Here is a 15185-nt window from a genome sequence, read left to right as displayed (position 1 = left end):
GTCCATATTCGGAGAACTTTAGCCAAAAATAGCTGATCTACAAGCTCACAACGCACGTTGTGAGCTTGTAGATCAGCTATTTTCAGCAAAGAGCTTTGGTGTAGAGGGGGGGAAAAGAGCAGACTATACAGAGTGAAAGGTCAAGTTTATTAAGTATTCACGGTTCAAGTGGTTGAATATCTGAAAACACAAATAGACATGAATCCAAAATACACTGATGATTGTGCTGTCAAATGATGAAACTATATGGAATCTACGATAAGGTTGTGGGGGTCCCTGCTTCATCTCTCTCTCTCAACTAAGGGGTCCTTGACCTGAAAACGTTGAAGACCCCTGGTTTAAACGCTATAGGTTATTTTTGTGGCTATTCAAAAATAGATCATGTAGATCTTCACATTTCGAAAAGTCTTTGACGGAGGGCTAAGCAAATCATAACAAACATTAGGACTGCGAATGGAGAAGTCACCTCAGACTCAACTTTGATTAATGACGCCTTTAAGAACTTTTACTCCACGCTATACACTTCTCAGACCGACGGAGATGACGTAGCGATGTCTGCATTCCTTGATCCTTTAGATATTCCAACTATTTCCCAGGACCAAATGGAAAACCTGGAGACGCCCATAACATCGGCAGAGGTGGCTCGAGCCATAGCATCAATGCAGTCCGGGAAGTCGCCGGGACCGGACGGGCTCCCGGCTGAATTTTTTAAGAAGTTCTCCGCGCTTTTGTCCCCACAGCTGGCGGCCGTTTTCGCCGAGTCCCTTGAACGGGGCGCGCTCCCCCCCTCTCTGAGTGAGGCGTGTATAACATTAATTGCTAAAAAAGGGAAAGACCCTGTAGAGTGCGCGTCATACAGACCAATTTCACTGTTGAACATAGATGCTAAGGTCCTAGCGAAGGTGCTATCACACAGACTAGAGAAGCTTCTCCCTCGAATAATATCACCAGACCAGACCGGTTTCATCAAAGATCGCTATTCATTCTTTAATGTGAGACGCCTTCTCAATATTTTGCACTCTCCCTCGGGGGAGGGGCCAGAATGTGTCGCGTCGCTGGATGCCGAGAAGGCGTTCGATCGCGTCGAATTCAAGTATTTGTTCGCGGTCTTAGAAAAATTTGGATTCGGACCGACGTTCATTGCATGGATTAAATTACTTTACGCTTCTCCCACTGCAACCGTACAGACTAATGGCATATTCTCCCGTAGCTTTGGCCTGGGCCGCGGGACCCGTCAGGGTTGCCCGCTGAGCCCGTTCTTATTTGACCTAGCAATTGAGCCACTGGCGATCTCCTTGCGCTGTAATGCTGATATCAAGGGCGTTCGGAGGGGAGAGAGAGAATACAAGGTGTCCCTATACGCGGATGACCTTCTATTGTATATTTCAGACCCGCTGACATCCCTCCTGACAGTTATGTCCCTGCTGGATCAATTTGGCCGTGTCTCAGGCTATAAGATTAACCTAACTAAAAGTATATTATTTCCATCAAACGAGGCTGCATCCAACCTAGATTACACTCTTATCCCCCTCAAAGTAGAGAGAACTCAATTCACTTATCTAGGAGCAATAATTACACGTAAGTTCAAAGACCTTTTCCAGCAGAATTTCGTCTCTCTTGTAAGCCAAGTTAAGACATCATTACAGCAGTGGTCACCCCTTACAATGTCTCTGGCGGGTCGCATTAACTCAATCAAAATGAACATTCTCCCCAAATTTACGTATCTTTTTCAATGTGTACCGGTGTTCATTCCAAAGTCATTTTTTACATCTCTAGACTCAATTATCTCGTCACACATTTGGCAGAACAAGAAACCACGTGTAGGCAGGGCCTTACTTAAAAGGGCGAAGAGAGAAGGGGGCATGGGACTTCCTGACTTCCGTCATTACTATTGGGCTGCCAATATACGCTGTCTAACCTTTTGGAACCATTACTGCTTTTGCCGTGACCGTCCAGAGTGGACTAACCTAGAACTAGAGTCCTGTGGGGAATTATCGCTCCCAGCCCTTCTCGGTGCACCGTTGGGCCGGCCATTGCCCGAACTGATAGTTAATCCGGTTGTGCGTCACACACTGAGAATATGGACTCAGTTCAGGAGAACCTATAACTATGGAAATATCTCTTTGTTAACCCCCGTAGCCTCCAACCACTTTTTCGTTCCGTCATTAAATGACATAACCTTTCGTAATTGGCGCGGGAAAGGCATCAGAAATTTCAAGAACCTGTTCATAGACAGGGGTTTTGCCTCTTTCGAACAATTGGCAAGGAAATACGGCCTGCCTAGATCGGACCTTTTTAGGTTCTTCCAAGTTAGACATTATGTGGAATCTGTAATACCCGACTTCCCTGAAGAACCCAATACCAATCCCATAGACACCTTTTTATCTTTCGATCCGACGACAAAAGGCGCTATATCAATCCTATATGACACCATCTCCAATCTGAAATCCGCGCCATTGGACAAGATAAGAGCTGACTGGGAACGGGATCTTGGGCTCGCTTTATCGGAAGAAAAGTGGGATTCAATTTTTTCCTCTATACATAAATCCTCCCTCTGTGCCCGCCACTGTCTAATACAGTTCAAAATAGTTCATAGGGCCCACATCTCTAAAGCCAAACTTGCAAGCATGTACCCTGACGTGAGCTCTAGATGTGACAAATGTAACGGTGAAGCCACGCTTATACACCAATATTGGTCGTGCCCACGGCTACAGTTGTTCTGGAATGGCGTATTCGATACACTGTCCAACATTTTAGAGCGTGATCTAGACCCGGACCCCCTATTGGCTCTGTTCGGTACAGTCGGAACTGAGGGTCTTCCCCTAACACGGACAGAGAGTCGTATGGTTGACTTCACATTACTGATTGCTAGACGTGCCATTCTGCTTAAATGGAAAGATGCTGCCCCGCCCGGGCTCAATCAGTGGCTTTGCACTGTGATGTCCTGTCTGGAGCTGGAGATGCTGAGGTTCTCAATTGCTGGCTCTGAAAAGAAATTCTATAAGACTTGGAGCCCTTTTATGATGTTCTACCGTAATACCCAAATGGCGTAGTGTGGCGCTTACCTGCTCTGACCAACCCAACACGTAGCAAGTTCTGAATATCTATTCCGCTTCCTTACTTTCTCTCTTTTCTCTGTACTAATTTTTATTTTTTATTTCTTGTTTTATTGAATCTGGTGTGCAACCGTCCTGGGGATTGAGGGTGGGGGGAGGGGGGATAGGGGTCGGGTTTTGGTCTCTCTTATAATGATGTACTCAGAGATATCTACATGTGATGATGTATTTTTTTATTGAGATTGTCTACCTGCCTCTGGGCTATTTCTATGTGAAAAATATAATAAAAAGATTTGAAAAGAAGAAAAGTCTTTGACACATTTGGACAAATCTTCGCTTATGGGGATCCCACTTCCCAGGCACTAAAATTGGCAACTACCACCGCTAGAGACCAGTTGTTCTCAAACGTATTTACTGTAACTCATTCCCAGCCAAATCATATTTTCTAGGTCAGGGGTTTTCAAAGTGGGTGACGGGGCACCCTGGGGTGCCGCGACGGCAGTCCAGGGGTGCCGCGAGATCATTTGTGTCCCAGCACCCCCAGCAGCTAGTCATCTCGGGGACTGTCATTATTCCCTGTAGCCAAAATGATTTTTTTTTTTTTTTTTGCTCTTTTTTTTTTTATGCCACAACAGCATCTCATAATATCTAGGCTACATTTCACTTAAACGCCAGAGCTTAACTCTGCATGTAAATAAGACTTTTTTTAATTAATGTGAGAGATCGGTACATAATTCTGTTAGTCCTCCCAGTTTATATTAGCTAAAATGCTAACTAGCCAGCCTTTGTTAGCCGTTTGTAGCCAAATGCGGTAATATCGGGACTCCATTACTTAGCGAAGCAACCCACAGTATTTATCCCATTAATTTAATGCCACGTGTGTTCCAAATGAACAATTATTAACCACGTAATGTATGATTTTGTGTATTATTATTTATTATTCTTCCGCCGTTCTTGACTTCCGCTGTTTCTTCTTCTACGCTGGTGAAATGATCCTGGAGCGGCCTGGAGACGTCTGTGACGTATGCTCCGGTGCGGAAGCTTCCTTTGTCACCGAGTTAGCTTAGCATTGAATAGATCAGTGTCGTCCTAAACTATCTAATTCTAACGTTCAGGGTGTTTGTTTTTTTGGACAATAAATTGACAGCCAAGAAAACATGGATGGAATGCAATCGTTCACTCGTCGCGGAAAGTTGACTTTAGAGTAGACTATTCTGGTTGACTGGCTATGAGTGGCTAACGGCTAACGCTAGCTAGCGTTAGCTAGCGCTAGCTGCAGCGCTAGCTGCAGGCTATAAACAAATAAAACGTGACCCAACTCTATTGTTGCTCTCTTCTACAAGCTCACAACGCGAGGCGGTTAAGCCTGTAGATTGTGTTTTATTATCAGGTCAAATAATCCTTCTGGCTGAAGTTACACAAACACTGATTATGCTACATTTAGCACAGTTAGCCCTGTTGCACACGTAATAGGTTCACTTCAACCTCGTGTTGAGCAGTTAATCCTATTTGCTACGTACGTCTACAAAAACCTTCATATTTCAAAGATAACGTGCTTACTGAAGTCTCACAGATGTCACAGTATGGTACGCTCAAGCAGAATTACCCGTATCTTTCGTATTGTTTAATAAACTGCATTTTAATCCGATCAGATGCCATTTTCTGTTGTTTTTCAGCCATGCGACCCCATCGGTTGCGAGGTGTACTGCACTTAGATACATTAATACCTTTTTAAGGAAACGACGACCGATCGGATTAAAATGCTCCTCATTAAATAATACGATCATTACGGGACATTCTGCTGGAGCGTACCCTATGGTGACATCTGTGAGCCTTCACTAAGCAATTTATCTTTGTAATCTGACCGTTTGTGTAGACGTATGTAGCAAATTGGTTAAACTGCTTCACGGTTGGCGCACTGTAGCGTCTTTACATTTAGCCCAATAATGCTTGAGATGCTGTTGTGGCATTATCTTTTTAGAGAGCAATAACTAAAGTTTAAAACATACATAAACCACTTTAGCCCTATGTTATACCAAGGCTATTTGAAAATAGACGATCTACAAGCTCACAACGCATTGCGGTGCGACGCGTTGTGAGCTTGTAGATCTGCTATTTTCAAACATTTTGTACTTTTACTTTTGGTACTTTAAGTACATTTGGATACCAATACTTTTGTACTTTTACTCAAGTACATTTTTTATTCTGGACTTTTACTTGTAACAGAGTGATTCTACATTGCAGAATTGATACTTTACTTTATTATAAAATGTTGGTACTTTTTCCACCACTGTGTAAACGTTTGTGTTCTCATGCCAATAAAGCTTCTTTGAATTGAAGATTGAATTGAAGATTGCTCCCCATGTGGCGGAGTCAGGTCATTGCAGGTTAGAAATTTATTTAAAACTTGAATATCTCAAAAGTACTATTTCAGCATGGCATCATTCTATAAGCCATATCTTCAAAACTGTTGGGTCAATCTCCACAACCAATATATCATTTTGTAGCTATGATCCCCAGCTTTCAAATGAAATGAAAAAATGAAAATGAAAAAAATTGCAATGACTGGCTCCTGGGGAGATTGGGACACATTTGATGATATTTGGAATTGATTTGGACACTTGAAAAAATCATTTTAAACTTGAAGTACAAATATCCCACTGAGCAATAGTCGTTTTTTACACGACTAGTTTTTTTTTAGCCTTAATTTCACCCGGCTAGATTCCGGTTATATTCACACCGAAAATATACTTTGCAATTTATTCCATGATTCGATAACAATTTATTAAAAAAAACAACAGTAAGGTGCTTAACTGATCTCCTAATATTGGACTAACATAATTATAATATCCGTTGATCATTATTAAGTATAGTTTAGATCTAGCCGAGATTTAGCCAACTAATTATAGTCGCCGTATCAACGTTTATATTTACCCCGAATTTAGACAATTAGATTTAATCCATATTTCAATAAACATTTCTTTAAAAAAAACAACTCCACGTTGCAGAACTGATCTCGAAATATTGGTGTAAAATGATTCCAATAGCCATCCGATCATTAAGCTATTTGTCTGGGTGTAGTCTTTGTATAGCCGGCTTTTCAACGCCTTTTTTAAACCAATGTCAATATAAAGTCTTTAAAACAAAAATATACGATGAAATGAACTCCTCGTCTGTCAGTCAGACAGTGCAGTGCCGCGTGATTATGGATCCAACTGGGAAAGATGGATGGAAACGGCAAAGAGCGCTCGTTTTCAGTTATTGTCCACGACATTGCAAGCGGCCGGCGGAGCGCCGCGCGAGTTACGAAGCCGTGGTGAATGCAATCGTTATATTTACGGCCTGGGCAAGCGCACGATAAACGCCATGATAATTGGGTTTTGGTGCACCTCGCGCGGTCCAAGTGACTACAACGGAGCGCTCCCTACGTCCGGTTCAGCCAATCACAAGCTTCAAAAATGAGTCCGGGGCGTACACACACACACACGCACACACGCACACACGCGCACACACACACACACACACACACACACACACACACACACACACACACACACACACACACACACACACACACACACACACACACACACACACACACACACACACACACACACACACACACACACGCTAACATTTAGTTTCCTCAACAATGTGCACTACACTAAAATGAACACAGGTGGGCAATGTCACCTTTTAATACGGCCAGAAAGTCTATACTATCATATCAGCATTGATGGCTGAGTGGATAGCGTCGCCGACTTGAGTGTCAGAGATTAGTGGATCGAATCCCACCGTCGCCCTACTTTTCACTACTTTCGACGGCCGCTAACGGCGAAATGTAGACTTTTTGTATCCGACTAATAGTGGTATATGTAGCAACCCGTGTAAATATAGCCGACTAAACAACTAGTCAAAAATATCAAATCTAGACCTTTACAACACTGATTTTCAACGCGTGGTGTAGAAGATAAAAACACGACTATTAGGCAACTAATACACCTCAAAATGCTTACTGGGATTATTTTCAGTCAGTTCTAACCAAAATGGCTGTTATCTCAACGTTTTCCTCGCAACATAATCACTAAAATATCGTCACTGTCGGGCAGAAACCTTGTATCTCCAAGTTTCAAATGTGTACGTCTTTTGGTAAAGCAAAACCCTGCTTCATCATACAAGACTGTCGCACAAAACTAGTAAAAACAGCCGATCTACAAGCACACGTAGATCTGCTGTTTTCACTAGTTTAGTACATTTTATAGATGATAAATACAAAACGAACGGTTTTGGACATACAAGGTTTCCACCCGACAACGACGATATGCTATAAATACAAGGTGCTGGGAGTGAAAATTGTAATGTAGGGGTGCCTCGGATTAAAACAATATTTATGGGGTGCCCTGAGACAAAAAAGTTTGGGAACCCCTGTTCTAGGTAGTCCCAATCAGCCAGATCTTATTCCAGATAATCTAGTGGTGTGTTATCATCAGTGCAGTCACATCTCTGTACATATTAGAGATGTGACTGCACTGATGTTAACAGTTAACACACCACAAGATGATCAGGAATAAGATGGAATGAGATCTGGCTGAATGGGACTACCTAGAAAATATGATAAAATAATATTTGGCTGGGAATTAGTTAATTTGAAGGACCTTCTATAACTCTGAGTGTGTACAAATGGAACCAAGTACACTCTTACAGACCTACAGTATAAGAGTCCATTTGGTTTCATGTGTACACTCTCAGAGTTACAGACCTGTAAGGGTCCATTTGGAACCCCTTCAAGGAACCCTGGGGGTCTCAAATTATTTATGGGGTCCCCAGATGATTAGCTTAATGTACAACATTGTTTTCTCACTCAACAGTATACTAAGAATTTCTAAAGTGACAAAATGGCGTTTTAATACCTCTAAAAAAAATAGACTAATAATAAGACCATTACTACATCAAAAAGTAACCAACACTATAAAAGTATACTATAACAATGGTCAAACATTGGCCAAATTGTCAAATATTACAAAGAAAGAGGCAAAAATGTTGATAACAGCCGTCTACAAGTGTGTAGTTTTCACAATATTTATTGGTGGAATGGAGTCTAAACGGGGCGTCCCCAGTTCAAATATGATTTTTTTCACAGCCTGAAAAGTTTGGTATCCCTTACTATGGGCAAAATTGGCCGGTCTACGCGGTGCGAAGCGACGCGTTTTGAGTTTGTAGATCCACTATTTTCACCAGTTTTGGTCCCGGGCAAACGTCTAATTTCTCTTTGGGGTCACGGGCTAAAGAGTTTGGGTAAACCAGTGCTCTAGACCAGGGGTTTTCAAAGTGGGTGACGGGGCACCCTGGGGTGCCGCGACAGCAGTCCAGAGGTGCCGCGAGATAATTTGATAATATTTGGAATTTATTTGAAAAGAAATATTTAGTATCATTTTATTAACTTGAAGTACAGTTATTCAGTTCTAACCAAAATGGCTGTTATCTCAACGTTTTCCTCACAACATAATCACTAAAATATCATTACTGTCAGGCAGAAACCTCTGTCGCACAAAACTAGTGAAAACAGCCGATCTACTGTAGATCGGCTGTTTTCACTAGTTTAGTACATTTTATAGATGATAAATACAAAACGAACGGTTTTGGACGTACAAGGTTTCCACCCGACAACGATGATATGCTATAAATATAAGGTGCTGGGACTGGGAGTGAAAAATTATAACGTAGGGGTGCCTCGGATTAAAAAATCAAACCTCGGTTCGAAGTGGAGCGGTGAATTTGAGCAGCTGTACCCTATGTGAGTGAGTGAGTGAGTGAGTGAGTAAACTGTGCCTGTGAGTGAGTGTGCCTGGCCTGCACAAAACAGCACCCCTCCTTTAACTAGTGTGTTGTGTGTGGCCACTCAAGGTATTGCCAGGCTACGGACACGGCCAGCCAGCCACCCAGCCACCCAGCCACCCAGCCACCCACGGACATACCTGTCTATTGGGAGCGCTTTCACCGCTCCAAAAATATTTATGGGGTGCCCTGGCTGAGACAAAAACGTTTGGGAGCCCCTGCTATAGAGCAGCGTCTCCACTGTGTCAGCGGCTGACCTGAGATGTCCATGATGACGCCCCCCGCCTCAGTGATGATGGCCGCTCCTCCTGCCATGTCCCAGCAGTGGATGCCCATGTGGTAGTAGGCGTCGGCCGCGCCGCACGCCACCAGACACATGTTGACCGCCGCGCTGCCTGGCGAGCGGATCCTACACACACACACACACACACACACACACACACACACACACACACACACACACACACACACACACACACACACACACACACACACACACACACACACACACACACACACACACACACACACACACACACACACACACACACACACACACACACAAACATCTTATAGCCGTGTCCACCACACATAGACAAAAGAAGGAGAAAAAAAATGGACACCGCCCATATACTCTACAGACAGTAAATGAAGTGGAAATGAAACCAGGATTCTATTGGTTGGGAGCTTGTCAATCAAGCTAGCCACCACAAAACCTCCTAACTCCACTTGAGCTCATTTTCCAGAAAATTTACATTTTGGAGTTAGGAGGTTTCGTCACGACAGCAGAGATATGCTACTTTATTGTCAATTTTAAAATACATGGGACCATAATTTTAATAATAATAGTAATAATAATAATAATGTAATAATAACAAAACAATCACGGAGATTGAAAGAAGACTTTAAACTAGCGAGTGGAAGCATAAAGTATTTAAGGTAATAAAATCAAGTGTAAAGTTCGTCAAAGCTTGTGAGCGTTGTGAGCTTGTAAATCTGCTATTTTCACCATTCAAACAAGTGTAAAATCAGGCATTACAACATCATCAAGGCCCGCCAAAGTACATTTTCACCAACAAAATCAACTGTAGATTTAGACGACCAAAATCTTCTTCTGATATTTGGTCCGTGCACTATGAATTACATGGAAGTCTATGGAGACTGGGGGCATCCTGGCACTTCAAAAAGATTTTTAAAACGCAGCGAATGAGTTAAAAGACTATGACTAAAACCAAATCAAAATGTGCTGTCAAAATCAACACTACACCACACACATACTGCTGCTAATGCATTTCATGAGTGACCGAGTCACGCCTGCGAGGAGGAGGGCACTTCACTGAGAGCAACCTCGCTCTGGACGCCAACAAGACCAATCGGAGCCAATGGTGGACAGCAGGAGGCTGAGGAGTGTTAAGGCGGAATATTGGAGTCCAGTCCAAGATGAGTAGCAACATGTCCAAGTTTATTTAGAGGCGATAGCAACAAGTCCATAATACAGCATATCGTCGTTATACATGGAGATCCCTGTCTGAACCAGCCGCAATAATGACGGGAACCAATAGACCAATTATTTGTTTACAAACATTGAGACTGAATGCACAGCTGACTGTATCATGTAATCAATTCCCAACAGATCCCCAAACCTGTTGTTTTGGGGAGCACTGGTTATTCAACCTCCTCTTGTGTGCTAGTGAGGTGCTCCCATGGGTGCGCCCTTATCGAGACATATATACTTCATTGCGCAACGGTGTTCCACGTCAAGAGTAGCTGATATACAAACTCACATCGCGTCACCAATGCAACCCTTCTGAGCTTGGAGGTCTGCGGCTCTGCGCGCGACACCGTCGCAGGACGGAGCATAATTAGGCTTCATGGACTGCAGCTGGGCGAGCAGTAGACGCTCTGGTGATCCAGTGGATCGGGTGGGTGATCATGAGGAGCGCTCCCTCTGTTCTGATGACGGTGAATAGAGGTGGGGTTTGAAGGACAACTGTTTTGAATCGCTATTATTGTTTACAATCAACAGAAACTAAGGATTATATATTTCAAGAGTGAGAATTTACAGTAAAAATCCTAAGCATTCTTCCTCCACACTGGGAGAAAAACGGCATCTGAAAGTTTGATGGAATGCATTTTTAAACACGAGTGCCATCCATTGCATCCTATGAACGGTGGGGTTCATTTGGTGCCGACCGGCGTGCGCATACTGGTTTATATGAATGTGACGTGGACCATTAAGGCATCTATACATAGGACACATCACTATGCTATATCAAGAGTATATTAACAGCTGCAGAAAATCCACTTGTGCGTCGTGCCACGGGAAACAGTCACACCTAACAGTCACATAGTATGACAAGACTGTCATAGATCAAATAACTATTTTGTTCACTAGAATGTTTTGACTATAATGCCCTAATTTCCTTGACAGGAGAGAACAACAACCAGCTACAAACAATTCCTCCAGACAAACCAACAAACCTAACTGATGCACCCAGGCATACGCAGGTAAGAAAGCATTGTCCACAGGTTGAAGTTTAGTTTGAACATTTTACTTAAATCCACAAAGGGCATTGGTACAGACAGCTTTACCTCCTGGCATTGTTCTCTGACTCTGGTAAAAAAAAAAAAAACATGTGTCCACCCAGGTGCATGCCCTTCCCTCATTACCTAGGCTTACATATACCCTTGCTGTCAATCAAACTAATACAACTAATGACAGGGTTCCCACGGTCATGAAATTCCTGGAAATATTTTGAAATTAGAAAAATATTTTTCCAGTACTGGAAAAGTTTTGGAATTGATCAAGGGTCCTGGAGGGTCCTGGAAAAAATAGCTATGCATTGTTTTTGGTTATTGATTTTGTTAATTGTTTACTGCCACCATAAATCGACACGGTCCATTAGCAGCGTGCACACTTTATTTTTGCTACACTGCCTGTCTTTGTGCATTGCACATAGGAGTAAGTGACTCGTTATTGTGCTGAATTTTTGTTATATAGTCCTGGAAATTGGGTTAAATATTCAGGAAAAGTTTTGGAAATTCATTGGTAAAAATGTGTGTGTAATGATGCCAATTAATACTAAATAATCACAACTATAACAAAGATAATAATAATCGAACAAAGAAAACAGTGAAATGATTGAAATGTTGAAACAGCGTTTGTGGGAAAGGGTCGAGGAGTTCAAGGTCCTTCATTGCCACCCTCACACAGCACATACGTGGTGAGAAAAAGTCAGATCCGATTCCTCAAGGCTCTTCTACAGCATCTCCACGCATGGAAAACACAATCCCCCCTCCAACACTTCTTGACACCTAAAAGCTGTGAGTCATAACCTGCTAACAAGCCTGTCACACAAAACCTAGCAAGTTCCCACTTGAGGGTGTGACACTGTGACATACATACAGTACACGACAGACATCACGTCAGACATTACGCATGCCTCAGAATTGGGTCCCCTTTCCTTCTGCTGCTCTGTGTTAATTAAAAGTGTTACATACAAGGCAATTTCTATCTCCTATCTGGAGTAGGGATGGAAAGATACGCAATATTATCATTTATCTTTATAAAAACACATCATATTGTGGAGATTTAATTTATCGTGATAACGTCTTCCGTCATGCACTGGGATCAATTCCCTTTTATTTGCCGAGTTGCATATCCGGTACCACTTAAACTCTCTATAATTGGTAAAAGATACTTATAATATACTTGATAGTATTTTTTTCACTCTCTATCAAATGTCTTTGCCATAAACATTTTTTTGGAAAATGTTCTGCCCCAGGACAATGGATTTTGATTATCGCGATAATGGGGACTGCCCATAAGTCCGAAGGTTAATTAGTCCGAATTTAGTTAGGGTTACTGAGGTTAGGGTTAGAGTTGGGCATAGTAATCTTAACAAATTCGGACTAATGAACCTTCGGACTAATGAACCTTCGGACTAATGAACCTTCGGACCAATGCCATGGCACCGCGATAATATCGTAAATCGCGATTTCTTTGGTCACAATAATCGTGATATGAAATTTTCATATCGTCCCATCCCTAATCTGGAGTGAATCGGGCAGTTGCTCAGGCACTGGTTGGCTTCTACTGTTGTGTGCACACATACAGTGCCTGCATATGGCTTAGTACAGGGATACTTAAAGAGCTGAACCTGTGGGCCACATTACAAAAAGGGCAAGGGGCCAGAGAAGTTAATGATACTTGATAACTTCTGTCTTTCATTAGAGCCTTATGTTGTCTATCTTGACAACTGACTGTTTTCTGGCAAATTAAACATAGCGTTATAGAATTTGCATGAGATGGTAAAATGAAACGGAAAGCATCCGTCCATTTTGGGTTAAAGTGCCAATTCTTTGCGCCGCTGGCTGAGGCTCATCTTTGCTGCTGCTCTGAATGAGTGCACGCAGTTTTCCCTTCCTGGATGATTATTCTCGTAATATAGTAATGTAATTAGGCTAAAGATTAGGCTAAAGCAGGGGTCTTTATTCAACAGGGGGTCCGTGACCCCTAGGGGGTCCTCAGAGTTACTACAGGGGGTCCTCCAAATCTTTGTGTGATAGAAACGTTTTTCTCCTTTTTATATTAATTACCACTTGCACCCTAGTGTCCATATTCTGAGAACTTTGGCCAAAAATATCAGATTTACAAGCTCACAATGCCTCGCGCTGCGAGGCGTTGTGAGCTTGTAGATCGGCTGTTTTTGGCAAAGAGGTTTGGTGTAGGGGGTAAAAAGAGTAGACTAAGTACAGAGTGAAAGGTCAAGTTTATTAAAGGCCCGCTGACATGCCCCGAAATTAAAATAGTATGATACAGTAGGTCTCTCTGAAAACAGTCTGAAACAGTCTGAAGCTCATGTCACAGTGTAATCTGCCCCTCGCCCCCCAACAACAGTTGCCCAGTACAGTAAGTAGTCTAAGTACAGTCAATTAATTTGATTGGCTTATAATTGCGCATTCCCACAATGACATCATAAAATATTAACTAACTATATTTTAAGATGACTTTTTAGTGACAGTACCCCTTTAAAGCTATACTGTGTAAGTTGCTCAACTAGTGGTCTGTAGCAGTATAGCAAATTTTACAGAGTGGGTGGGGTGCTGAGAGGTTTCCCACCACAGAGAATAGACTTTCAACAATGCAAAACTGCCTTTGTTTAGGTGAGTAGCAAAGTAGTTTTGTTTATTTTTACTGAAGAACAGCCCTCAGAGCAGTGGAATTCCTGGTCCTGTATCTGAGTCTGCTTCCTGGCAGAGTGTTAGAGAGACCTCACTAACGCTCTGGACCAGAGCTAAGTATGTCCATATATGGGAATTCCAAGATATGGACTTAATATTGATGACATCATGGATCTCCATATATGGGCATAAAAGGGACAAGGTCGGAATGGTTTGCACCTCTCGAATAGGGAAAAAATCTCTGACAGATACAGAGATATTTGCAAGTGTGACTCGCCTTAAGGCAACCACACTTGCAATTTCCATTTTCCTAATTTTATATTTTGTTTTTATTTCTATTGACTGATTCATTGGTGGGCCAGTCAAAATTCAAAAGTCAAAAGTCTCTACGACGAGAAATAAACATGGGGAAGCAGCACTTTGATTTTACGCACCACATATCTGGAACAAACTCCCAGAAAACTGTAGGTCTGCTGTCACTCTTATTTCTTTTAAAACAAACGCAACTAAAGACCTTTATTTGTTTTTGACAGCAAATTTTGATTTAGTTTTAGTCAGTCTTTTGAATAAAATGTAATTTAGTTTTAGTCATAATTTAGTCACCTGAACAGTTTTAGTTTTAGTCTAATTTTAGTCGATTAAATAAGATTTTAGTCGACTAAATCCACTGTTGATTTAGTCACTGTAGAATTGTATTTTGGTAGGCCTTGATGGCATCATGACTGATTTTACATTTGGTTGCGTGCTGAAAATAGCCGAACTAGAAGCTCACAATGCGTCGCGTTGTGAGCTTGTAGAACTGCTATTTTCAGCATGCAACACCTGAGAGCAACCAAACATAAAATGACTCTTCTCCACTAGTCCCTCCCTAACGTTTTAGTCTAGTTTTTTATTTTGTTGACGAAATTGTCAATATATTTAGTCTTAGTTTTAGTCATCACAGCTTAGTTTTCATTTTGTTTTTATTTTGTTTTCGTCAGTGAAACAAACGCAGTCGACAACCCTTTTTCATCATAGTTTTAGTCGACGAAATCAACACTGCTGCACCGTAAGCGTTATGTTTCACTTCTTTTGTTTTATGCATCCTAATGTCATTGTATAATTGTTTTC

At 42.0% G+C, this 15185-nt stretch overlaps 1 protein-coding gene across 4 annotated transcripts in view; it reads right to left on the bottom strand.

Annotated features, from left to right (window-relative positions):
• LOC308307164 (inositol monophosphatase 1-like) overlaps positions 1–15185 on the bottom strand; it is a 44193-nt gene that overhangs the window by 8533 nt on the left and 20475 nt on the right. For all 4 annotated transcript variants that reach the window (XR_013963216.1, XM_080752333.1, XM_080752334.1 and 1 more), the window contains exon 8: positions 9149–9300. Coding sequence is in view for 3 of the 4 variants with exons in the window: in XM_080752333.1 (XP_080608459.1) it covers positions 9149–9300 (152 nt within the window). In the remaining variant the exon portion in view is untranslated. The remainder of the gene's footprint in view (positions 1–9148; positions 9301–15185) is intronic.

This window comes from Nannobrachium achirus, assembly GCF_963921795.1.
Source record: "Nannobrachium achirus genome assembly, chromosome: 21".
NCBI lineage: Eukaryota > Metazoa > Chordata > Actinopteri > Myctophiformes > Myctophidae > Nannobrachium > Nannobrachium achirus.
Note: the sequence above shows the minus strand (reverse complement) of the source record. Positions and strands in the feature narration are given on the sequence as shown.